The sequence below is a fragment of the Caretta caretta genome, chromosome 2, assembly GCF_965140235.1.
Source record: "Caretta caretta isolate rCarCar2 chromosome 2, rCarCar1.hap1, whole genome shotgun sequence".
NCBI classification, from domain to species: Eukaryota; Metazoa; Chordata; order Testudines; family Cheloniidae; genus Caretta; species Caretta caretta.
In genome coordinates, this window is record NC_134207.1 from 211,667,076 (window position 1) to 211,693,850 (window position 26,775).

Sequence of the window (26,775 nt, forward strand, 5' to 3'; positions counted from 1 at the left end):
CCCTACTCACCGTCGCCTACATCCTTAAATCCCTCAGTTTGGTCAAGGGGAAGAGAGATAATAAGGTAGAATATCCTCTGGGGAATTAAGTTTATATGTAAATTGTCTCAGAGCTGCTAAGCAAAAAGTCACTACTTTCAGCTGTTAGCAGGGATGGGCAGGTTTGTATAATTTTTGGTGGTCCCCAGAACAGGTCCAAGTCCTGCCCCCCAACACCTGCTTTGTAAGCCGATACATATTTTAAAAAATAATTTAAAAATGTGAGTGCTCTGGGGTGGGGCTGGTGACGATGGGTTCACGATGCAGGAGGGGGCTCAGGGCTGGGGCAGAGGGTTAGGGTGTCGGGGGATGAGGGTTCTGGCTGGGGCTGGGGCTGAGGGGTTTGGGAGAGGCTCAGGGGTATGGCAGAGGGTTGGAGTGCAGGGGGAGCGGGCTCTGGGGTGGGGCAGGGCTGGGGATGAGGTGTTTGGGGTGCAAGCAGATTGCCCCGGGCCTGGGGCCAGAGAGGAGGACTCCCCCCAGCCCTCTCCCCGCCGACAGCAGCAAGCTCCGGGGGAGGGGCCCCCCATACTCCCCCGGCAGCACACTCACCTCGCACCACTGTCACTGCATGTGCTCCTAGGGCCCCTCTCAGGTCCAGGAAGCCCCCTCACCTCCCCTGTGGTGGGTGCTGGTGAGGAGGGGGGCTACCATCACATGTTTACCTCCTCCCCTGCTGCTGCTTCTCACTGTAGCCTCACCGGGGGAAGCAAGTGGGGGCCGAGGGACACTCGGGAGAGGTGTGCGGGGGTGGCAGGTAGGGCCGGGGGAGAGACCCAGCCCCAAACATTGGTGGAGCCGGGCCCCTGGGCCCTGAAAATTGCTGAAGTCCGGACACCATGGGCCCATATAAGTCGCCGCCCCTGGCTGTTAGGAGTCAGAGTATCAGTTCATACCCTGATAATCTAGAACATTCTAAAAATGTCAAAAATTAACAGCTCGAGAGGTCTGGGAATAACAGGAAGTAAAGTGTCACAAGACAATTATGCTGCTTATAGTTTTCAAAGTTTTCGATGAATTTTGGGGTCAGAGACAGGATAATATTTGCAAATTGGGTATCAAACTGAGTATTTTATCTCATGGCAAGGCAGCGAAGTATATATTGTAGATGAGACAGAGGTGAAAATAATAGTTGGAATGGGCACCTGAGCTTGTTTTAGGGATCCATCCTGCCATAGGTTACACACTTCAAAGAGGATATGGGTTCATATCCTAATGCAGGATCAGGCCTGAGTGGTTGACTCAGCACTAAATCATGTGGCCTTAAGACCCATCTTTATTTATTTCTGTCCTACTGCTAACAATTCCATCATTTCAAGCCATTTTGTTATGTCTTTAAGCATCTGGATTCCAGCACTGCCTTCAATAAGGACCCGACTGGGTGGATTTGAGACTTTTATTTTTTTGACTCTGAAATTTAACTGGGTTTAAGCACATTAAACTGGCTGTAGCATTATACAAATTTACATGTCATACATGATGTGCTCTGTACGTGTGATCAATAGCTATCCTGTGTTTGTATCTCTTGTCTGAGAAGTTAAACTTCTCTAGTTATGTTAATCATTGAAATCTGACATTGTTACCCATATTGTATGTGATTCAAAGCCATCCAAAGTATGACATGTATTAGAGTAAATAAATGGCCCTGAGCAAGTGTTAGCTGCTTATTGTCTCAGAGTTTTCTTTTATCACTCTAATAAATGAATAAAACCTACTAGATTTGCCTTTGAGATATAGTGAAAGTCAGATCGTTGTTAGAATAAGTATCTAATCCAAACGTAGTAATCAGTAGTAATCATTGCTAGGAGAATTGTTCTCTTTCCTATCATCTTCTGATGAGCCTAGTGGAAGCTTTTTTGTTATTAATAAAGACAACACAGTGTTTATCTCGATAATTTACTTGTTAAAATGAAGAGATTTTCTAATATTAATTAATATTAGACAGTTTCACCATTTTTAAAGATAAAATGATTTGAATTGGCCTAAATATATCTATGTACCTGTCTATCTGTGCAAAAGAAAAAACTTTTTTTTTTTATCAGGCATTTTTCTTTTCTTTTCTTTTCTTTTCATGAACCACACTCTTAGGAATTGTGAGCAGCCTACTCCTACTAAACTCCTACTAAAGGAAAGTTAACACTTAAAGTGTACTTAGGTAATTTAGAGATCAAAATGTACATTTATTCACACATAAGAATGAAGTCACAGGATTTCACCAGTGGAAATCTGAGCTTTATGGTAACTGTAATTTTGGCAAGCATATAGCAAAACCGGTTTCCATGAAATTCCCTTTTCCCAAGAAATTTGTTACGTATTAAATCTTTAAAATCTTGCCTACCTTAGAACAAAATGCTGCTGATAATACTATGAGGGGGCTTGTGGACAGGATCACAAGTGTAAGTTTCCATCCTTTCACAAAGCCAATCACTATGCCTACTGTGAATGTTGACATGTTCTGAAATAGCTGAGCGACTTTGTCTCCAATGCCATCATTGATTTTATTAATGTCTCTAAGGGGGGAAAAAAAGCAATTTTTTCAGCTGAAGATAATATAGATATTACTCTAAACTATCTCTCTCTCTCATTTTTATTAGGGCTGTCAAGTGGTTAAAAATTATTTGACATTAATCATGCTGTTAAATCAGGGATCAGCAACCTTTGGCACACGGCCCGTCAGAGAAAGCCACTGGCAGGCCGGGATGGTTTGTTTACCTGCAGTGTTTGCAGGTTCGGCCAATCGCAGCTCCCACTGGCCGCAGTTTGCCATTCTAGGCCAATGGGGGCTGTGGGAAGCGGCAGCCAGCACATCCCTCAGCCCACGCCACTTCCCGCAGCCCCCATTGGCCTGAAACGATGAACTGCTGCCAGTGGGAACTGCGATTGGCCAAACCTGGAGATGCTTCAGGTAAACAAACTGTCCTGGTCCACCAGCAGCTTTCCCTGACGGGCCACATGCCAAAGGTTGCCGATCCCTGTGTTAAACAATAGAATACCATTTACTTAAATATTTTTGGATGTTTTCTACATTTTCAAATCTATTCATTTCAATTACAACACAGAATACAAAGTGTACAGTGCTCACTTTATATTCTCAATTACAAATATTTGTACTGTAAGAAAACAAAATAAATGGTATTTTTCAATTCACCTCATACAAGTACTGTAGTGCAATCTCTTTGTCATGAAAGTTGACCTTAGAATGTAGAATTATGTACAAAAAATAAATTCATTCAAAAACAAAACAATGTAAAACTTTAGAGCCTACAAGTCCACTCGGTCCTACTTCTTGTTCAGCCAATTGCTCAGACAAACAAGTCTGTTTACATTTGCAGGAGATAATTCTGCCCAATTCTTGTTTACAATATCACCTGAAAGTGAGAACAGGCGTTTGCATGGCACTTTTGTAGCCAGCATTACAAGGTATTTGCGTGCCAGATATGCTAAACATTCACATGTCCCTTCATGTCTTGGTCACCAATCCAGAGTACATGCTTCCATGCTGATGACATGTCAAAAAATGTGTTAATTAAATTTATGACCAAACTCCTTGGGGAACAGTTGTATGTTCCCTGCTCTGTTTTATCCACCTTCTGCCTATATTTCATGTTATAGCAGTCTCGGATGATGACCCAGCACATGTTGTTCATTTTAAGAACACTTTCACTGCAGATTTGACAAAACACAGAGGGTACTGATGTGAGATTTCTAAAAATAACTACAGCACTTGACCCAAATGTTTAACAATCTGAAGTGCCTTCCAAAATCTGAGGGATGAGGTGTGGAGCATGCCTTTAGAAATCTTAGAAGAGCAATACTCTGATGTGGAAACTACAGAACCCGAACCACCAAAAAAGAAAATCAACCTTTTGACTCAGATGATGAAAATGAACATGCTTTGGTCCATACTGCTTTGGATCATAATTGAGCAGACCCCATTATCAGCATGGACGCATGTCCTCAGGAATGGTGGCTGAAGCATGAAGGGACATATGAATCTTTAGCACATCTGGCACGTAAATATCCTGCGATGCCAACTACAACAGTGCCATGCGAAAGCCTGTTCTCACTTTCAGGTGACATTGTAAACAAGAAGCAGGTAGCATGATCTCCTACAAATGTAAACAAATTTGTTTGTCTGAGTGATTGGCTGAACAAGAAGTAGGACTTGAGTGGACTTGTAGGTTTCAAAGTTTTACATAACTGCACTCAAAAACAAAACAATGTAACAAAAAATCTACATTTGTAAGTTACACTTTCATTTTAAAGAGATTGCGTGACAGTATTTGTGTGAGGTGAACTGAAAAATACTATTTCTTTTATCATTTTTACAGTGCAAATATTTGTAATAGAAATATAAAGTGAACACTGTACATTTTGTATTCTGTATTTTAATTGAAATAAACATATTTGAAAATGTAGAAAAACGTCCAAAATATTTAATAAATTTCAATCAGTATTCTATTGTTAAACAGTGCGATTAAAACCGCAATTAATTTTTTGAGTTAATTGCGTGAGTTAACTGATTAAAATCGACAGCCCTAATTTTTATATATACACATTTTGTAGCACAGTATTTAATTATTACTGTTACCCCTTTTGGCCCAACTGGCTAGCCAAAAATTTGGGGTCTTGCAGATTTTCAATTTATCCTCCTAACTGGAACAATGGAATCAACTACCTTTGATGCAATCTTGTTTATTTGCAAGGAATGTACAAAGTAATCCTCCACAACACTTACGTACATGCTTAATTTTAAGCATGTGAGTAATCCCATTAACTTCAGATAGAGTTAAGCACATGAGCATCTGCAGGATCAGGGCTGAGGTCAGGCAGATATCTAATAATTTGATTTATTTATTACCCTATCACAGTTTGTGAGTGCACTTTACAAGACTTAAGGTTGGGTCTGCTCATATTTCCTGTAATATGGGGGAAAAAAGTACCCTAGGCTCTTTGTCGTTAAAGCTGTAGTCGACAAGTTCAGATCTCAGGCCTGGTCTACACCTAAAAACTTCAGCTGACCCAGCTACCTTGCTCAGAGCTGTGAAAAATTTCACACTCTTGGGAGAGATAGTTAAGACAGCCTATGCCTTGGTGTAGGCACTGCTAGGATGACAGAAGAAATCTTTCATTAGCCTAGCAACTGCCTCAAGGGGGTGAATGAAAAATAGTGATGGAAAAACCCCTTCTGCCGCTGCAGCAAAGGTCTGCACCACACTAGGACTTTAGGTCGAATTTAGCAGCGTTAAATCGATTTAAACCTGCACCCGTCCACACATTGAAGCCCTTTATTTCGACTTAAAGGGCTCTTAAAATCGATTTCCTTACTCCACCCCTGACAAGTGGATTAGCGCTTAAATCGACGTTGCCGGCTCGAATTTGGGGTACTGTGGACACAATTCGATGGTATTGGCCTCCGGGAGCTATCCCAGAGTGCTCCATTCTGACCGCTCTGGACAGCGCTCTCAACTCAGATGCACTGGCCAGGTAGACAGGAAAAGAACCGCGAACTTTTGAATCTCATTTCCTGTTTGGCCAGCGTGGCAAGCTGCAGGTGACCATGCAGAGCTCATCAGCACAGGTGACCATGATGGAGTCCCAGAATCGCAAAAGAGCTCCAGCATGGACCGAACGGGAGGTACGGGATCTGATCGCTGTTTGGGGAGAGGAATCCGTGCTATCAAAACTCCGTTCCAGTTTTCGAAATGCCAAAACCTTTGTGAAAATCTCCCAGGGCATGAAGGACAGAGGCCATAACAGGGACCCGAAGCAGTGCCGCGTGAAACTGAAGGAGCTGAGGCAAGCCTACCAGAAAACCAGAGAGGCGAACAGCCGCTCTGGGTCAGAGCCCCAAACATGCCGCTTCTATGATGAGCTGCATGCCATTTTAGGGGGTTCAGCCACCACTACCCCAGCCGTGTTGTTTGACTCCTTCAATGGAGATGGAGGCAATACGGAAGTAGGTTTTGGGGACGAAGAAGATGATGATGATGAGGAGGTTGTAGATAGCTCACAGCAAGCAAGTGGAGAAACCGGTTTTCCCGACAGCCAGGAACTGTTTCTCACCCTAGACCTGGAGCCAGTACCCCCCGAACCCACCCAAGGCTGCCTCCTGGACCCAGCAGGCGGAGAAGGGACCTCTGGTGAGTGTACCTTTTAAAATGCTATACATGGTTTAAAAGCAAGCATGTGAAAGGATTACTTTGCCCTGGCATTTGCGGTTCTCCTAGATGTAGTCCTAAAGCCTTTGAAAAAGGTTTCTGGGGAGGGCAGCCTTATTTCGTCCTTCATGGTAGGACACTTTACCACTCCAGGCCAGTAACACGTACTCGGGAATCACTGTAGAACAAAGCATTGCAGTGTATGTTTGCTGGCATTCAACCAAAATCCATTCTTTATCTCTCTGTGTTATCCTCAGGAGAGTGAGATATAATTCATGGTCACCTGGTTGAAATAGAGTGCTTTTCTTCAGGGGACACTCAGAGGAGCCCATTCCTGCTGGGCTGTTTGCCTGTGGCTAAACAGAAATGTTCCCCGCTGTTAGCCACAGAGAGGGGAGAAGGTTGAGGGGGTAGTCACGCGGTGGGAGGAGGCAAAATGTGACCTTGTAATGAAAGCACATGTGCTATGTATGTAATGTTAACAGCAAGGTTTACCCTGAAAGAGTGTAGCGACTGTTTTATAAAATGTGTCTTTTTAAATACCGCTGTCCCTTTTTTTTTCTCCACCAGCTGCATGTGTTTCAATGATCACAGGATCTTCTCCTTCCCAGAGGCTAGTGAAGCTTAGAAAGAAAAAAAAACGCACTCGCGATGAAATGTTCTCCAAGCTCATGCTGTCCTCCCACACTGACAGAGCACAGACGAATGCGTGGAGGCAAATAATGTCAGAGTGCAGGAAAGCACAAAATGACCGGGAGGAGAGGTGGAGGGCTGAAGAGAGTAAGTGGCGGGCTGAAGACAGGGCTGAAGCTCAAATGTGGCGGCAGCGTGATGAGAGGAGGCAGGATTCAATGCTGAGGCTGCTGCAGGACCAAACCAGTATGCTCCAGTGTATGGTTGAGCTGCAGCAAAGGCAGCTGGAGCACAGACTGCCACTGCTGCCCCTCTGTAACCAACCGCCCTCCTCCCCAAGTTCCATAGTCTCCACACCCAGACGCCCAAGAACGCGGTGGGGGGGCCTCCGGCCAACCAGCCACTCCACCACAGAGGATTGCCCAAAAAAAAGAAGGCTGTCATTCAATAAATTTTAAAGTTGTAAACTTTTAAAGTGCTGTGCTTAAGGTGCTGTGTGGCATTTTCCTTCCCTCCTCCACCACCCCTCCTGGGATACCTTGGTAGTCATCCCCCTATTTGTGTGATGAATGAATAACGAATGCATGACTGTGAAGCAGCAATGACTTTATTGCCTCTGCAAGCAATGATTAAAGGGAGGGGGGAGGGTGGTTAGCTTACAGAGAAGTAGAGTGAACCAAGGGGCGGGGGGTTTCATCAAGGAGAAACAAACAGAACTTTCACACCGTAGCCTGGCCAGTCATGAAACTGGTTTTCAAAGCTTCTCTGATGCATACCGTGCCCTCCTGTGCTCTTCTAACCGCCCTGGTGTCTGGCTGTGCGTAACCTGCAGCCAGGCTATTTGCCTCAACCTCCCACCCTACCATAAACGTCTCCCCCTTACTCTCACAGATATTGTGGAGTGCACAGCAAGCAGTAATAATAGTGGGAATATTGGTTTCGCTGAGGTCTAAGCGAGTCAGTAAACTGCGCCAGCGCACCTTTAAACGTCCAAATGCACATTCTACCACCATTCTGCACTTGCTCAGCCTGTAGTTGAACAGCTCCTGACTACTGTCCAGGCTGCCTGTGTACGGCTTCATGAGCCATGGCATTAAGGGGTAGGCTGGGTCCCCAAGGATACATATAGGCATTTCAACATCCCCAACAGTTATTTTCTGGTCTGGGAATAAAGTCCCTTCCTGCAGCTTTTGAAACAGACCAGAGTTCCTGAAGATGCGAGCGTCATGTACCTTTCCCGGCCATCCCACGTTGATGTTGGTGAAACGTCCCTTGTGATCCACCAGAGCTTGCAGCACTATCGAAAAGTACCCCTTGCGGTTTATGTACTCGGCGGCTTCGTGCTCCGGTGCCAAGATAGGGATATGGGTTCCGTCTATAGCCCCACCACAGTTAGGGAATCCCATTGCAGCAAAGCCATCCACTATGACCTGCACATTTCCCAGGGTCACTACCCTTGATATCAGCAGACCTTTGATTGCATGGGCTACTTGCATCACAGCAGCCCCCACAGTAGATTTGCCCACTCCAAATTGATTCCCAACTGACCGGTAGCTGTCTGGAGTTACAAGCTTCCACAGGGCTATCGCCACTCGCTTCTCAACTGTGAGGGCTGCTCTCATCTTGGTATTCATGTGCTTCAGGGCAGGGGAAAGCAAGTCACAAAGTTCCATGAAAGTGCCCCTATGCATGCGAAAGTTTCGCAGCCACTGGGAATCGTCCCAGACCTGCAACACTATGCGGTCCCACCAGTCTGTGCTTGTTTCCCGAGCCCAGAATCGGCGTTCCACAGCATGAACCTGCCCCATTAGCACCATGATGCATGCATTGTCAGGGCCCATGCTTTCAGAGAAATCTGTGTCCATGTCCTGATCACTCACGGGACCGCGCTGATGTCGCCTCCTCGCCTGGTATCGCGTTGCCATGTTCTGGTGCTGCATATACTGCTGGATAATGCGTGTGGTGGTTAATGTGCTCCTAATTGCCAAAGTGAGCTGAGCGGCCTCCATGCTTGCCATGGTATGGCGTCTGCACAGGTAACTCAGGAAAAAAGGCGCGAAATGATTGTCTGCCCTTGCTTTCACGGGGGGAGGGAGGGAACGGGGGGCTGACGATATGTACCCAGAATCACCCGCGACAATGTTTTAGCCCCATCAGGCATTGGGATCTCAACCCAGAATTCCAATGGGCAGCGGAGACTGCGGGAACTGTGGGATAGCTACCCACAGTGCAACGCTCCGGAAGTCGACGCTTGCCTCGGTACTGTGGAAGCGCTCCGCCGAGTTAATGCACTTAATGCACTTAGAGCATTTTCTGTGGGGACACACACACTCGAATATATAAAACCGATTTCTAAAAAACCGACTTCTATAAATTCGACCTAATTTCGTAGTGTAGACATACCCTAAGGGTAACAGCAGCACTGCAGACATTCCCTCAGTTACATTAGTGTAAATTCAGAGTAACTCAAGCGAAGGCAAGAGTTACTCTTAATTCCCAGTGGTGAAACTGATGGCAGTATTAGCCCACAAAATACCTGTATAAAGGCCCATTTTACACAGGTGTAGCCTATTAGTCCCCACTCAGCCCCAGTTTAGTCACTACTAAATAGTTGCGCCCCGCAAAATGTTCTTAATGCAAACAAGGCTTAACTGTCCAGGATTAGAGCTGGGTGAATATTTTCTGGTTGAATGAATCAATTTGGCAATTTAGGTTGAATTTGGTGAACACTTTTAGGTGAATACAATATTAAAAAAAAAAAAAGTCAAAAAGGTTCATTCTGACATTTTCCAAACAAAATGTTTCAACTTTTCATTTTGAAATACTGTTTTGTTTAGAAATTTAGTTAGATTGGTTAAACTCAGGTTTTGTTTCTGGTTGAACAAAATGTTTCATTTGACCAGAAATTGTTTTTTTTCTTCATTTTGGCAACCAAAAAAAAAAAAATCAGTTTTTCTTTGACATGAAAGAAATTTACACGTATTATTTATTTTTCTCCTCAGATTTTTTGGTTTGACCACGGAAGCAAAAAAACAAAAAACAAACCGAAACCATTTGCTCTTCTCTATCCAGAATTTCACATTCAGGGGAAATATATACAGCTCAGGCACAAGAACAAAGAGAAATGCTCTCAGAAGGCTTAAAAACTGACTACGGATACGGTTCTGCAATCTCTACCCACTGGGACTACTTGAGGGCTGCAGTACAGGGCCCCAAACAAACAAAATACAAAGACTCTTACTCAGTCAGACGTGTGTTAAGCTCTCCACTATTACTGCTATCGAACCAGCTGAGTTCCTGTCCAAGAATTGCATGGAAGAAAGTTTTTCTTATTTTCTTTGTCTGCCTTGCTGCTGCCAAAACCCAAAACGAAATCTGTAGGTAGCCAAACACTAAGGCAGTCACTCCAATTCCGACATAATATAAAGCGAACCTTAAAAAAAAAAAAAGTATTTTAAGTTGTGGCAACTTGGAAGAAAGGGAACTTGGTTATTGTTATAAATAAAAAGGTAATATAATTTTGCATCTAAGGTTATGTCTACACTACTGCCTATGTCACCAAAACTTATATCACTCAGAGGTGTGAATATTCCACTCCCGAGTGACATACTTACTCTGACATAAGTCCCAGTGTGCACAGCACTGTATCCATAGCTTATGCCAGTCTCAGGAGTGTTTTTATTATGCCAATGGGAGAGAGCTCTCCTGTCGGTATAGAGCATCTTCACCACACACACTGCAGTGGCGAAACTGTACCACCACAGCTGCAGCGTGATATGTGTAGACATGGCCTAAGGGTTTCACTGCAAAATCCCAAATTCCTGTGGCGATGTTAACCACAGACCTTTATCTAGCAAAAGCTGAGGCCTGATTCCTTCACAGTGGTATAACTCCACTCAACTCCGTGCAAGTGTGAGCAGAATCAGGCCTCTGATATGCAGATAATATTGCTGTCCCCTGGCTGCGTGGTGATTGATTTCAGGGCTTTGCAGCAGGTCAGTTTCTGTTGTTGGAGAGAAGTTGATGTCTGGGAGTCAGGTCTGATGTAATTTGTTTATTTACGCTATAAAAATGATGCTATCTACACGCGTAGGTGAGATTTGTGGTTCTTATACAGAGGCAGACTCCACCTGTCACAACGAGCTCTGGAAACCCCAGCTCAGTCACCACATCCACTCCCAACCACTAGGAACAACTGCTTCCTTTGCTGTTCCTACAGGTCTTCCCCCTCCTTCCCCGCCCCCCCAGTTAAGCAGCGCTTTCCCCTCTTGGCTGCCCTACGTCACCCTCCAGTCAGGAGCTGGAAGGGCAGCAGTAGATTCACCCTCAACAGACTCACCACTCTGTCCTCTGCTGACCTCTCACTGCTCAGCTGATTCCGCACGATACACATTGTAAATCTAAGAGCCTATTACTGTTTGGTCAGAGTTCCTATCTTTTTCTGCACTGAAGATTAAAACCTTTTCATCATCGTTATGGAAAAGGCCAATAAAAATGTTACATCTTCGGAGGCTAAGGAGTTTAAATGGCTATTCATTACTTCACAATTCTACATGAAGCTCCTGAAATCCCATCATTTGCTCTCCACAGCACTCAGCTATTTCTTCCCATTCTGTCACTTTCATCAGCTTTACACCAGAGTAACTCCAATCAATGCAGCAGGAGTTATCCTGATTTACAGCAACATATGTGAGCAGAGAATCAGGTTCATTCATTTTATTTTATTCATGAGGTAAAATGGTTGGGACAGAAGTGAAAGTAGTCATGGGGATATAATTCAATACAGCAGATAAGTCTGGTTCTCTCAGCTATAGGAAAGGTGATGAATAATAACTTCTATCTAATGCTATTAACTATCTCCACTGGCAGTTTACTTAGAGTCTGTTATCTGTTGTACCCTTAACAGCTGTTAGTCAACGCAAAGTTAATAATTACTTTGAACTTACTCTGTCATTTGCTCTTCAAAAGGCACTTGTGACTGACTGCAGTTCACTGAACTTGCTGAAAAAAAAAAAGATGTTTAAAAGTTATGTAAGTTTTTAGAGAGACAAGGTGGGTGAGGTAATGTTTTTATTGGACCAGCTTCTATAGGTAAGACTGACAAGCTTTCAAACTTACACAGAGCAGGCCTGAAGAAGAATTCTGGGTAAGCTCAAAAGCTTGTACTGGACAAGCTTGGTGAGAGAGACAAGATATTACCTCACCCACCTCATCTCTAATATCTCAATATCAAGATATAGTGTTTAATTTGTAACGAAAGAGGTGCTGGGGCTCAAGCAATTTTTTTTTTTACATTCATAACTGACGTGGCAAATCCAGAGGTGCTGAGATTATGAAGTGCCAAGTCTAGAGATGCCAGGGCTCAGACCTGGCACAAAAATTAAGCACTGCCAACACGGCTACACCACCACCACATACAACAATGTAAGTTGTTAATTATTTTTTGTTTCTCCACACCAGTACGTGTTGTGACAACATGCAGTATCATTTCATTTATTACAACATTCCACTGAAATTGAAAGTTGTAGCATACCTGCTATGCCCATTTAAATTATTTTGTGCCTGACATACAGGCCTGGTGTGTTAATCAGCAGCAAAGAGGTTAAACTCAGTAATTGTCACATTATCATATCACCATTAAAATTATATGCCTGTGTTTCACTTACATGTAGATTTCGGCATCCCCCCACCCCCTCATGCTCAAAAGCGACACTGAATAGCTGAAAATAATCACACAAACATATTCATTAAAAACACTTATGCAGGGTAATACTTTTTAGCCCAGATTTATCCAGTTTACATCCACTTTTGCCTACATAAGCTAAGATGGTGGTTGTTTATAAGGTAAAACGTAAGCTCTAAAAACACCTTTTAAACATCAGAAATGTCAAGTCTTGTCTTCTCTGTCTTACTGGAGTATACATTAGATAGCCAGAGGGCTGAAGGTCTCACTGCCTTCAATTGAAGAGGCACCCATGTTGAATCTCCTATGGAGAGACCTTTTCTTCTCTCAACTGTTTCTCAGACCTTTGAGTTACACAGGTGTTTTTGTTTATATCGGATTAAAATTCTTCCCTCCTTAGTTGCTCAGGTTTCCCCCGATATAATAATCCCACTAATTCTGTAGGCATCATAGAGTCTCTCCAGGCTACGGGGGTAAACACCACCTGAATTTCTAAAATAACACAGCAAACAGAAAAAATGTGCATCTTTTTTTAAAAAAAGAGAGCGTAAGAAAGGGAAAACTCCCTTTCAGGCTATTGTACATTGCTGGTGACCTTCTGGTTCTGAGTACCATAAAAATAAGAGGCTATTATTTATAATTAGAATTAAATGAGTTTACAAAGCACAAACCAATGGATCACTATCTACTCCGGGGATGGCTTTTCCCTGCATTGTCTGGATTCCCCGGTAGCAAAGAGCTCTTAGAAGTCTTGTTGCCATGGGCTACATGCTCTGCTCTTCTCTTCTCTTTGAGGGTGATAGAAGCCACTGAGGGAAGTAAATGCCCCCTCCCCCCTGCTTCCGTGCTCCCCATCCCAGCTCTGCCTTTTTTCACTGTCCTCTACCTGTACAAATGAAGTGGGGAGAGAGGTTCCAGACCCATGGTTATAACATTAAGTTACCGAGCACCATCAACCTGAATAAAGTAGAGCAGAAGCCTTTATTTCCATAGGCAACACAGCTAGTGAATCTTGAAGAATACTAATGGGTCACCACTATCTGTAGAAAGAAAAGGAGTACTTGTGGCACCTTAGAGACTAACCAAAGGAAGATGATGTCTGTCTGTATCTTTACAAGTTTTTTCATGCAGTTGATAGATTTCCACTCAATATGGCTAAATGCAGTGCCTTGCATAATGACAGGTTTCAGAGTAACAGCCGTGTTAGTCTGTATTCGCAAAAAGAAAAGGAGTACTTGTGGCACCTTAGAGACTAACCGTATCTGTACAAGTTTTTTCATGCAGTTGATAGATTTCCACTCCATATGGCTAAATGCAGTTAGTCTCTAAGGTGCCACAAGTACTCCTTTTCTTTTTGCGAATACAGAATCAAGGAGAATAGTGGGATAGGAATTTATTAAAATCAGTAACTCTTCTACATAAGCATTTTTTCAGGAAGACACTGCCCATTGTTGTAAGGTGGAATCATCCCTGTGCAGAGGCCTGCAACACCGCTTAAGTCCTCTCAAGGACTATTAAGCCTTATGTGAGATTTGTAGCGAGAGATGAATTTCACCTATAAAACGAATGGCCATGATGAGTGAAGTTTAAACATATAAAAGAAACTGAAGAAATTTACTAAGTTAACATGAAGACTTACTACCTCCCAAACTTTTCTCTAAGGTAAGGATGATCATTACTTAGCCATGAAAATACCCACATATCCAAGCACTGCTACAGGAATAAAAAGAAAACAGACAAATTAGACTTACTTTTAGCCCTTCCTTTCACAGGAAAGCTAAGGTGATCATAAGGAAATAAATGGGTGAGGAACATATCATGAACAAAAGCAAAATAAAGAAAGTATATGAACAGTTTCCTTACGTAAACTCTCCTCGGATATACAACCACTCACAAAACTGTCGCTCATTTCACCAAAAACCAGTGACATCAGAGGAAGGCAAACGCCATTCAGCACTGCTGCTATTGTTCCAAATATCATAAGAGTTATATCCAGCCCGTCTGCATATCGAAACTGATGGGAATCAGTAAAAGAAGTAAATATCAGATTATTTTACTCAGTGGAAACCAGCATGACTTCCTAGTTGTCTGCAAGTTAATAAAATAAACTATTTACAATAAAATGTAAGGAAGTTAATGCTCTGATTCTTTTAACATTAGAATAGTATTTTGGATTATATGTTATATCATCATCAATGGAAATATAAAAGAGGTATAGAAAAATTCAAGTGGCTGCTCTCCTATGTTACCCTGTGTGGTGAAACGCTTACAGATGGCATTAGGAGTGCTTCATATGCATGGAGAGCAGCATTTGTAATTAGTTGTTACAGAGTTAACTACAATTCTAAAGCAGCTGACGGACAAAAATGAATGTAACAAACCTGGAATAATATCATTTTTGGAGGAAATGAAAACTCACATTTCACTGCATGTGTACTAGACCAACATGTAGTTACTATCATTACAAGTTTGTATTCTTGCTTACAATTGTGATTGGACCAACGATTTCAGGTGGTTTGCTTTTTTCTTCTTTTTCTTTGTGTCTGCTGAAAGATAGAAATTAAACACGGAACACAAGGTTGGCACAAATATGTACAACATTTTACTTCCTAGCTATCTTATGTACTTATATAGCCCCCATTGCCATAAGTAAGCGGGGGAATACTCCTGCTCTTGTGCGGAACTTTCCTGGCTTCTGCGCTACCCCGGTGAAGTGGGCTAGCGAAAGGATCTGAGTCCTCGCTCCCACTTCCTTTACCCAGTGGCCTCCCTTGAGGACTCCCCTTCCACTCTCCTGTCTGGCAGAGTCCTCGTAACCCCAACAAGGCTGGACCCAGGATTCCTGGGAGGCTCGACCCCCAACCCTGCTGCGGTCACCTAGGACAGGGGCTAGGGTGTCCCCTCTCCGGGGTACTCTCTCTGCACTGGGCACTTCTCTGACCCACTGACCATTACATACAAGTTAAAGCAAATGCAAGTTATCTAATCAACAATTAACTTTAAAAAGAATAAGGAAAAATGGGAAAGGTTAAAGGAAACACATCAACTCGCTCTGTGGCAGGGAACATCACAAACGGTGTCTCTGGAATGTCAGGGCAGTTCACAGTCTGTTCCTTGTAAGTCCCAGGCCTTCTTCTCAGGCCTGGCTGTGCTGCAGGGATGCTGTGGGTTGGACACTTGCTCTGGTGGTGGCCACACGCTCTCAGGCTCTAAGTGGTAGGCCCCTTCTTCCCAGTGTCAACCCCGTCCTGTCGGGGTTACGATCCAAGCCTGGCCTGCAGAGCCTCTTGGCTGAGGCGTCTCCCTCTGCTGGGCCCGCTGCCCAGGGTCCCCCTCGCTCTCCCCAGCTGCTCACCGCACCCAGCTCCAGACTGCTCCAGCCCCAGCTCCACCACTCGGTCTCTGCACTGCTGCTGCCGCTGCTGCTCTGGCCCCTCTGGCTCTGGTTGCTGCAGCTCTGCTCCCAGGACAGGGTCTGCTCTCTCTGGGCTGCTTTTCTGGTCCCTCTGGATCTGGCACAGCTCTGCTCCCCAGCTCAGCTTGGGCCCCTGCTCTCTCCTTAGCTTGGCCCCACTCTGTCTGACCCAGGCAAATCCAGCTCACACGGAGGATGGGACCTCCCTGGCCTCCTGACTCCCTGATTAGCCTGCCCGCCCTGTCATTCAGGCTGACCTGGAGCATTGGCCTCTCCACATTGTTCCTGGGGGCTGTCAGTCTCAGGGTCCTGATTCCCCATCGACCCTTCCCCCTTTTTAGTACTGGGAGCTAGACAACCAAAACACCCCCAATGAATGTTAGTAAGGGGGCAACAGTCCCCTTACACATAGGATCTGAGTGTATCACAGTATTTTAAGAGACACACAACACTCACACTCACAACACCCTTGTGTGGTAAGGAACTACTATAATCCCTGCTTTGTAGATGGGGGATGAAAGACAGGGAGATTAATGACAAAACTATCAGGATTCCACCACTGACTTCAATACATTCAGGAGTTCACATCACGTGACTTGCCCAAGGTCATACAGGAAGCCTAGAGCAATGCAGGAAACTGAACCCAAGTCTCCTGAGTCACAAAGTAGTGCTGTAACCACTAGTCCATTTGTGTTGGCTCTAATACGATTTGAACTTGGGCTGTTCTAGCAGACATGGTAACCACTGAACCTTAATGGGATCTTAAAACAAAATATAAAAAACACAAATTGCAAAAGAAAAAGAGTATGTAGTAAGTAGGCAACACAAATTAAAGCCATGATCCTGCAAGTGCTCCATGTGGCTGGATCCCTATATCCATATGGAGGTGGTGTCAATATCAGGACCATGGGGCTTGATGATCCTAAAAGCTCTTATCCACATCAGTAGTTTTTATTTGTGTGATGTTTGCAGTGTTGGTATAGCTGTGTTGGTCCCAGGATATGAGAGACACACCGTAGATAGGGTAATATCTTTTAGTGGACCAACTTCTGTTGGTGGATAGCTCAGTCTTGTTCTTTCCACCAGTAGAAGTTGGTCCACTAAAAGAGACTACTTCACCTACTTTGTCTCTCTTTATTCATGTGGAGTAATTCTATTGATTCAAGTGGGAAAATTTATGTGACTGGGGTGGGGGGGGGCAGGAGGGAGGGGTTGAAAGACTCACATGTAGATCTCCTCACCTAAATTAATTCCAACCCCCAGAAATTATATATTATCTTTGGGAGACACACAGTTTTGTGTTTTGGGGAAGAAGGGTTGCAAATCTGTTCGTAAAGAAGGAAATTATACAACTGGGATAGTAAAAACATTACTGTTGTTTTGTTTCTTTTTTTTTTTTTGCACAGGTAACATAAGATGTTCATTTCTTCGCCAAAGCTGGATTAGTAATATAAAATAAAAATGTAACTTGATTTTCTGGGAATCATATTAAAAGACAAGAAATTAAGGCCCAAACTTTAGTAGTTGTTTCTTTTAAAGCAACAGTCCTCCAGGTCTCTCTGGTGGGAGGGAAGGAGAGGGGACAGAGGTCCCAGCCAGTCTCTCTCACCTGGGGTAGGTCCTTGGAGATGGGGAAGAAACAGCTATTGAAGCTGTCAGTGACCAGCATGAGCTGGAGCAGGGATAGGGTGCCCTCCTGGGACACTGGCCTCCGGGACCCCTGGACCCAGCTCTCCAGAACTCCAAGATGCCATCTCCTCACTCTGCTTCCTCCACCTCTTCCACTTCTAGGCCCACTCCGGGAGGAGAGATGGTGGTTTGGGGAAGATACACATTTGCTGCATGGCAATGCAAAATGTGTGTGTGGGGGGGAACCCCATATACACACATGCCTCTCGGAATGCAACGTGTGTGTAAAGCAGGATCCCAGCGATGAGGAAATTGGGAATGCAGCATATGCGCAGAGCTGTGTAGCTTTTGATTAGCTAGTCCCATAGGTCAGTGTGGAGCAAACGTGGCATGTATAGACTTTATCTGTACATGTATTATAAGGAGTATTATAGACTTTTAGCCCCATACACTTTTTGACCTCTGCCACTTGACCCCCTCCTTAGGAAGAGGCTGGCTGGGCCCCTGGTTGGCAGTGAGAAGGGCATGCCAGGGGTGGGGTTGCAGTCTACGTGCTGTCGGCCATAGGGCAGACTGGGGAGACTTTTGGAATTTAGACAGACCCTCAGGGCTGAGTTTCTCCTGGGGCCTCTCCACCTCACACAGTAGCCCAGAATCGAAAGGGTACAAAAAGTGACTGAATTCTGTGCTGCTTCTCTTAAAGACACAGCACAGAATTTCACTCTGATTGTTATCGTCAGTGACCTTTTAATTTCAAAGCTTTTTTTTTTTTTTAAACCACATAGAGGAAAGATGTAAGATACAGTCAAACGAACCACAGTTTGTGGCCCAGCTTCAGCCCAGTGGCTGGCATAGACAGTGACCCTACCAATCTTTGGCAGAAATGACAGCATTCATCCAAAAACTGCAACCCCAAGGAGGCTACCGGGGGCCATCACAACCCACAAGTTGGTGGTACTAGTTGGGGATGCCGCATAGCCATGGGTTGCCAGGATCTGCTGATTCAGCCTCAAAGGGGATTTTATGCCATTTAAAGCTGACTACCCTCAAAAAACCCTGCAGAAGGATAGGTGGTGGCAACACCTTCCTTCAGGGTGAATACCCCCTTCAGGAGTAGGGAGCTACAGGGAGCTGTAATTTACATCTCTGTGAGCCATCTTGTGATTCTAGCCCTTGAGATGTGCTGCCAGACTGGAGTGCATGCCAAAAGCAGAGCAGCATATTGGATATCTTTTTATACATTATTAAGAAATCAATAGAAAGCCTGCACAGTTCCTCTGAGACGAGAAATTAGAGAAAATGGCTGTGTAGGTGGAACACTTGGAAAATCATTCCAACAGCAGCAGTCCCCAGGAGCTCAGATTAGCACAAGTTTACTTAAAATAGAAACAAACACTTTTGTAAAGAACAAGAAATTCAACCCATTTCTGGGCACATGACACAAAACGTTGAGAATTAAAGATGAAATCCACTCTGAAGCCAGTGAGCCTGAACCCAGACTCACTTAAACTGATGTAAATCAGGAGTAATTCCATTGAAGTCAGTGGAATTACACCAGTAGAAAACCTTTGTGAGAAGACAATAAGGCTCATTAGCTGGCGTCTATATGTGCATTACCCTTCTTGACCCGAAAGCTTAGCCAAATTCAGGGTGTTACAAGTTGTTCCAATTAGGAGGGAAAATTGACGATAGAATCAGATGTTTTCTTTGAAGCAAGTTTGTTTATTTACAAGGAATGTCCTGTTTTCCCTGAATACCGGAGGAATCAAACAATGGGAGTTAGTTGTTTGCTTACAGCCCCAAGCCTCTTTAGCCAGCTTCTCCAGACCCAGAAGGCCCTGCTTTTGGCTTCTCCTTGGGTCACACTTTGGATATCCTGTGCTTGTCCAAGCTCTCTCTTTCTCTCGCTGTCTCTGTCTGCTCGTCTCTGAGTATGTCTACACTTAAAATGCTATAGCAGTACAGCTTCAGCACCGCAGCTGTGCCATTGTAGCACTTCAGTGTAGACATTCATTATGGTGATGAGAGGAGTTTGCCCAGCACTCAAGTTAATCCACCTCCTCCACGAGAAGCAGTAGCTAGGTCAATGGAAGAATTCTTCTGTCAACCTAGCACTGGGAGTTAGGTTGGTCTTTCAGGAGTGTAGGTTTTAACCCTTACCCCCAAGAGACATAGTATCTCTGGCTTCTCTCTCATACACACACACCCTTAGCCAAAGGATGCCCAGTCTAGCATTCTGCCTACATAGCTCAAATTCCTGAGTGGCATTGGGGGAGCATGAGCCCATCTTTTTAGACCACTGTTGTTTCTTACCCTGAATGAAGGGTGACTGCTTCACTCATCAGTTTAAGGGGCTTTAAACCAGCTACGACACCTGCTTCATTCTGAAAGCTACACTAAGGTTGTTTGAGACAGTTTGTCCCACTGAGCTATTGAAAAAAAAAATCAACCCAAACAACATACAAAGCCAAACTCGGACAAGAGGTGAGACCCAAACACTTACCTGTCATCTACAACCACATTAGTAGAATACTTTGGTGCCTGTCCAGCGATTTCTATGTCAAAGTCTTCCATAATTATGTGGATAGATTATTCTAAAATAAAATGCAGTGCTGTTAATATCATTACTCATCACGAAATCCAATATAGGACACACTTTGTTTAGGTGACACCAATGAGAAATCTCAAATATAACAACTTTATATTAGATATATTATTCGCTTGTTCATTGAACCTTTTAAAAAAATTATTAAAAACAGGGTTAACATGTTGTGACATTATCTGATTAAAATCTGACCATATAGATCATTGTTGCAACCACTGTTATATATTTGCAACAAATCTTGTACAAAATGTGGTATGTAAGATGTCTATGGAAAGGTTATGATTTTCTGCATAGGATTATGCTATTTGTATGCATGTATCATTTTGGATTTGAAGTTATGAGTATTGGCTCTATACCTGTATTTCAAATGTTTGGTCCTGGGGTAACACCCAGAAGGTATTTAGCCAGCACATCTTGAAGGAACTATTCAAGTAGATTGGCCCATTAAAGTTCACTTAACTTACAATGGAAGATGCCTATCTACTCTTAATGGACTTTCCTGCTGTGACTAGGTGAAATCATGCATGGACATTTGACTTGTCCACGTGACTCCAAACACCATCTTGTTGCTGCCAGTTTCCACAGTAAGAACAATGGGATTCTCTCCACACGGCAGAAGATATAAAAGGCCCTGGAAACACCTCCATTTTACTCTTTCCTGCTCAGACTTCTGGACTATGAACTTATACTAATGGGAGCATTCTAACCAAGGGACTGAGGTCCTTCCAATGATTTGGAAGCAACCAGAGACTTTCCAAGCCAGCATTTTATTCCATCACTGCCACAAGCCTGAACCAAGAATAGGGTTGCCAACTTTCTATTGGCACAAAACTGAACACCCTAGCCCTGCCCCCTCCCCGAGGCCCCATCCCACTGTCTCCCACTCTCACTCACTTTCACTGTGGTGGGGCAGGGGGTTGGGGTATGGGAAGGAGTAAGTGCTCTAAATGGGGGTGCAGGCTCCAGGGTGGGGCCAGAAACGAGGGGTTCAGGGTGCGGGAGGGGGCTCTGGGCTGGGGCAGGGAGTTGGGGCATGCGAAGGGGTGTGGGCTCTGGGCTGGGGATGAGGGGTTTGGGGTGCAGGAGGAGGCTCCAGGCTGAGGCCAAGGGATTCGAAATGTGAGAGGAGCTATGTGTTGAGGCAGTGGGTTGGGGCGTGGGAGGAATGAAGGCTCTGGGCTCAGGGTGCAGGCTCTGGGGTAGGGCGGGGGATGAGGGGTTTGGGATGCAGGAGTGGATCCAGGTTTGGGGGGAGGACTCATGGCTGGGGCTGGGGTTGGGACATGGGCTTACCTTGGGTGGCTTCCGGTCAGTGGTGCCGTGGGGCTAAGGCAGGCTGCTTGCCTGTCCTGGCTCCATGCTGCACCCTGGAAGTGGCCAGCAGGTCCAGTTCATAGATGGTGTTGGGGAGGAAGCTACATGGCATTCTGCTCTCCCTCTGTAGACACCGCGTCCCAGCTCTCCTGGTTCCCGGCCAATGGGAGTGCGGAGCCGGTGCTCAGGGCGAGGGCAGTGTGTGGAGCCATGTGGTCCCCCCTGCCTAGGAGCCAGACCTGCTGGCAGTTTCCAGGGCACAGCACGGTGGCCCAGGAAAGGTAGGGACCAGCCTGCATGAGTGCTGCAGCACCGCTGACCGGACTTTTCATGGCCCTGTTGGTGGTGCTGACCGGAGCCGCCATGGTCCCTTTTCAACCGGGTGTTCTGGTCAAAAACCGGACACCTGGTCACCCTAACCAAGAACTTTGCATTTATTGTATGTATTTGACTCCTTTAACCAATTTTAACTCTCACCTTTCTTTCTTTTTATAAATAAACCTTTAGATTTTAGATACTAAAGGATTAGCGTGATTTTTGGGTAAGATCTGAGTTGTATATTGACCTGGGTGTGTGGGTGGTCCTTTGAGATCAGAAGAACCTTTTATTTGAGAAGACTGGTTTTAAAGAACCACTCATCTCTAAGTCTAGTGTTTTTGGTGGTGATAGAAGGACTCATATGCCTAAGGAAATTGCTTTTATGACTTCTTGTTCGCCAGTGTGGTGAAACAGAAGTTTACTTTTGATGCTGTTTTGGTATATCTCATGGGAGAATAACCTTCAGTTTTGGGGTGTGTCCACCCTATTTCTCAGCAGTTTGTCCTGAATTTGGTATTCTCAGTTGTGACCCACAAAGGCATGGTTACATGTGTTTTCACCAGTATTACCACTTTTTTCTGGTTTCCCTATTGAATGAGTTGTATTGCTCCCTTCAATTAAATAAGTAGCTATGAGAATCAAAGGAAGTAGCTATTAGTTTGTCTGATAGAAGACACAATAGCTTCAGAAATGTCATATATTACAGACACAGGCACAAGTACAGTGCGAGGAGTACACTTGCTCTATGACATTTTTCCAAGTTCACACTGAGAAAGATGACAAATTATTAGGAAAAAAGCTTACTTATGAAGAGTACTGAAAAGACTGGTATTCTTTCACTTAAAAAGGAGATAAATAAGAGAGGCTATGATAAAAGTATGTAGAATAATCAACGGTATAAAGAAGCTGGATAGGGAAAACATAAGTTCTCAGTCTCATAATACAAAAACAAAGGCCCATCAATCTGGCACCTATTAGTAGCATAAAAAATTGCTTCAAAGTCTTTTTAGGACTATGTCCGGTATAACTGCCTGTACAGTATGTCATTTGTGTCAATTTGAGATCCATTTCTTTTTATACAGGCCCACGCAGAGGAAATTAGAAGCACGGTACCAGGTACCCTGTTTTAGAGATGCCTCTTGCTTTATTCTTCGCTCAGCAAGGGAAAATATTAAACAAGTTATCCAATACCACATTTTTTTTTTTAAAAAAAATCACAGCATGCTTTATAAACAGAAACAATTATTTTGCACTGATATGCTAAAAGAATAAGAAATCCCACTGTCAGCTCATATACAGCAGTGGAGTATGTAGCTTCAGAGGGTTTTACTGGGCAGCATCCGGAATAGCTCCAGGGTGTGCAGACGATGAACAGTGAATAGCAGGTGCAACTCATTTCAACAGAAATATTAGTTCCAAATTAGAACCAATTTCCTGTCTTTTATCATGGACTGCTTTAATGTATGATTCTATTTTTCCCTTGTTATTATTTCTCTGCTCTGATACAATACTTCCAAGAATATTATTTTCAGTTAATCTTTTACATTTTTCATTTTATTTTATGTATTTACTATTTTTCAGTGCATCCAACAAAAAATTAGTAAAAAAAATGTTAATTAAGGAAAAATGAAATCACCATCAAAGCAGGAATAATACACTTTAGGCAAAACCATAAGTAAGCAGATGGGCATGGCGCCATGCCCTGATTTAACTAACTCAGGCTCTTTTGGACTAAGGGAGAAAGTAAGTTTCAGAGCTGAGCTCATCTTCCTGATGACAGCTCCTGAGCATTCAAATATAGGACCTCTCAGAACCTAAGGGTACAGCTACACTGCAACTACACTACACTCAGAGTTTGACCACCTGACTCAGGCTCTCACAATGGGGCTACAAATAACAGTGTAGACATTCCTGCTTGGGCTGGAGCCCAGATGCTGGGGTGAAGCGGGTGTCTCTCAGAGCCAGAGACACCTTCCTCCTCTTACTAGGTTTCAGAGCCCCAGCTCCAACTGGAACCGGGAAGTCTACACTGCTATTTGTAGCCCCATTGCACGAGCCTGAATCAACTGAGACTCACTGCCACAGGGTTGTTTTCTGCAGTGTAAATCGACCCTAGTAGCCAATAGGAATTCAGTGCCATCTATACAATGCTAGTACAATATGGTGCATGAAATCCCTGCTAAGCAATTGGGCTCCTTATTCTCTCCCATCTGAAGGGGCTTTAAATGTAGCCAAAAATCTAAAAAAAGGACATACTAGAAATAGAAATAGATGGGGTTCAGAGACAGGTAATGAGATCAGTCAATGGGGACGTGATAGAGACAGGTAATGAGACATCAGAGACAGGTAATGAGATCAATCAGAGGGGACATGATAGAGACATACAAAATAATGAATGTTACAGAAAAGTTAAATCTGATACTCCTGTTTACCTTCTTTCATAAAATGAGAACAGGGGACATTCAATGAAGTTGTAAGGCAGCAAATTTAAAAACTGAAATATTTCATTTCAATTGAACATAATTAATCTGTGGAATTCATTGTCATTAAACATCACTTTGACCGAGACCTTAGACTTGAAAAAAATGATTAGACCTTTATATGGATAGTGAGATTACCAACAGTTACATTAGATGGGTTTTTTTTTAAAGTTAGACCACACATAAACCCCAGTCTAATGCCCATTGATATCAGTGAGACTCATTCCATTTACTTCAATACACATTCAATCAGCCTCAGATTCTCTTATGTTAGGACACAAGCCAGCCTCTGAATGATAAGGTTTACAAAGAATCTTCTAATATGGGGTTTCTTACACCTTCATGGAATCTGACACTGGCCACTGTCAGAGCCAGGATATTGGACTTGCTGGACCATATCTAGCATGGCAATTCCCATACTCCTAAATCTATTAATAACAAACAATTGTGTGTTGTGGTTAACAAGCAAATACCGAATTTGTTTAATTTTTTTCATTTAGGGCCCAATCCTGCTCTCATTGACATGGACAAACACAACTCCCACCCACTTTCAAGTTATCTAAAGTGATCATCTCAAGTTGATGATCACTTTAGATAAGCTATTACCAGCAGGACAGTGGGGTGGGAGGAGGTATTGTTTCATGGTCTCTGTGTGTATATAATGTCTTCTGCAGTTTCCACGGTATGCATCCGATGAAGTGAGCTGTAGCTCACGAAAGCTCATGCTCAAATAAATTGGTTAGTCTCTAAGGTGCCACAAGTACTCCTTTTCTTTTTGCGAATACAGACTAACACAGCTGTTACTCTGAAACCTTTCAATAAAATTGTGCCCCTTCCAAAATGGCCAGCATAAATCGTAGAATCATAGAAATGTAAGGCTGAAAGGGACCTCGAGAGGTCATCTAATCAATCTCCCCATGCCGAGGCAGGACCATGTATATCTAGACCATCCCTCACATGTGTTTGTCTAACCTGTTCTTAAAAACCTCTAGTGACAGGGATTCCACAACCTCCCTAGGTTTTAGGAACAATCTTGCTTTATGAGCAGGATATTCAATAAATATGTTAGTGTCAATATGTTGTTTGCAATATTGTTGTAGCCATATTGGTTCCAGGATATTAGAGACCTTGATATTATTGGTCCAATATAAGATATTACCTCACTCAACTTGTCTCTTGAGTTTTAATACTTTTAAAAAAATGATTTCATAAAAAGGAAGATGACATAACATTATTTTGGAGGAGAAGGAATTGCTGAAGTGATTTAGAGAACAATTGACTCAAGCACCTTCCAGCCTCACACACATTTCAGGTCATTTTAAGCTTATTTCACTGAATCAACACTACCTGAAAGGGTAACATTTATAATTAACATCATACACAGCATGATGTGACAGACAGTAATTGGTACTTAAACTCTTTTGTACATCAGCAAGATTTGAGGTCTGCACCAGGGAGGTAAAAATAAAGAGAAGCTGTAAGTCCCTAATTTAATGTTCTTTAAGCTTACTAAGCCAAATTCTTCCCTGCTGTAAATTCTGCTGCAGTCAATTTACCTGTACCAGGGATGAATTTAGCCCACAAACGACACAAAACAAGCATACTGACCTGATGTGCTGGTAGCTAGCAGGGTTACCTCCACCAGCATATTCCTCATCCACAAATGCTTGAGACCTGTCTATTTTAGGATCAACCAGTACATTATAAATAGAGATAATCTTATGTCAGCCTAATGAGTCATGTCATTGTGATTGCCTATAAAGCAGACGTCAGGCTCAACGGTCAATCTCATTGTGAACTTTTGATATTTCATAATACATTCCAGGAATACTAATTTGTAACAGCAATACCTAGAGATTCACAGTTACGAGGGATTTTTCACACAGACACAATATGAAGAGCAATTAAACTGCTTTACAAAACTGTGTTACTTTTTTTTTTTTTTTTTTTTTTTTTTTTACACACATGGAGAGTTTCCTCAGTCCTCCACTATTCCCCATTACAGTATCATGCAAACTCTCCACCCTCTCCCCTGTCCCACACCTATTCTTCCTGTTGATTAGATATGGTGCATTAAGTAGGTTTTGCAAAGAAATTTTAGGTTACTGGTTTAATGGTTATTTCTTGCATTATTCTCCACAGGTCTCCCCAGTTAAGATGGTCACTGTTTACTATTGCTCCCAGTAGGAGTGGAGACATCAGCATTCCTAGAATACAGTGATCCATTTGCTTTCAGGATGCAGAGAGAAGAAACATAAGGAGCAGATGGAAGGAGGAATTGGCCACCTTTAATAAAGAAAGTCAGTCATCTCAGTCCCATTGAAAACAATAAGAGCTGGCTGCCATTTTGAAAGTGGGCAATTTTTGGCAAATTTCTCTAAAAGAGAACATTATTCTTTATCCTCTGCTGAAGGAGAAACTTCAGTGCTGAAAATTAGTGAGAAAAAGTAATCATTAATCACTTAAAGGCTCTTCAGAAAATACCCTACCCTTTGCAC

At 43.4% G+C, this 26,775-nt stretch overlaps 1 protein-coding gene across 2 annotated transcripts in view; it reads right to left on the reverse strand.

Annotated features, from left to right (window-relative positions):
• ABCB5 (ATP binding cassette subfamily B member 5) overlaps nucleotides 1-26,775 on the reverse strand; it is a 74,644-nt gene that overhangs the window by 44,292 nt on the left and 3,577 nt on the right. Inside the window, exons 2-7 of one of the 2 annotated variants that reach the window (XM_048838350.2) lie at nucleotides 20,064-20,154; nucleotides 15,002-15,062; nucleotides 14,380-14,530; nucleotides 11,780-11,834; nucleotides 10,075-10,266; nucleotides 2,378-2,549 (exon numbers count right to left, since the gene is read on the reverse strand). In XM_048838350.2, coding sequence (XP_048694307.1) covers nucleotides 2,378-2,549; nucleotides 10,075-10,266; nucleotides 11,780-11,834; nucleotides 14,380-14,530; nucleotides 15,002-15,062; nucleotides 20,064-20,134 — 702 coding nt within the window. In that variant the 5' untranslated portion in view covers nucleotides 20,135-20,154. Of the gene's footprint in view, nucleotides 1-2,377; nucleotides 2,550-10,074; nucleotides 10,267-11,779; nucleotides 11,835-14,379; nucleotides 14,531-14,935; nucleotides 15,063-20,063; nucleotides 20,155-26,775 lie in introns of those variants that run through there. The other variant, XM_048838351.2, reaches the window with a different exon arrangement.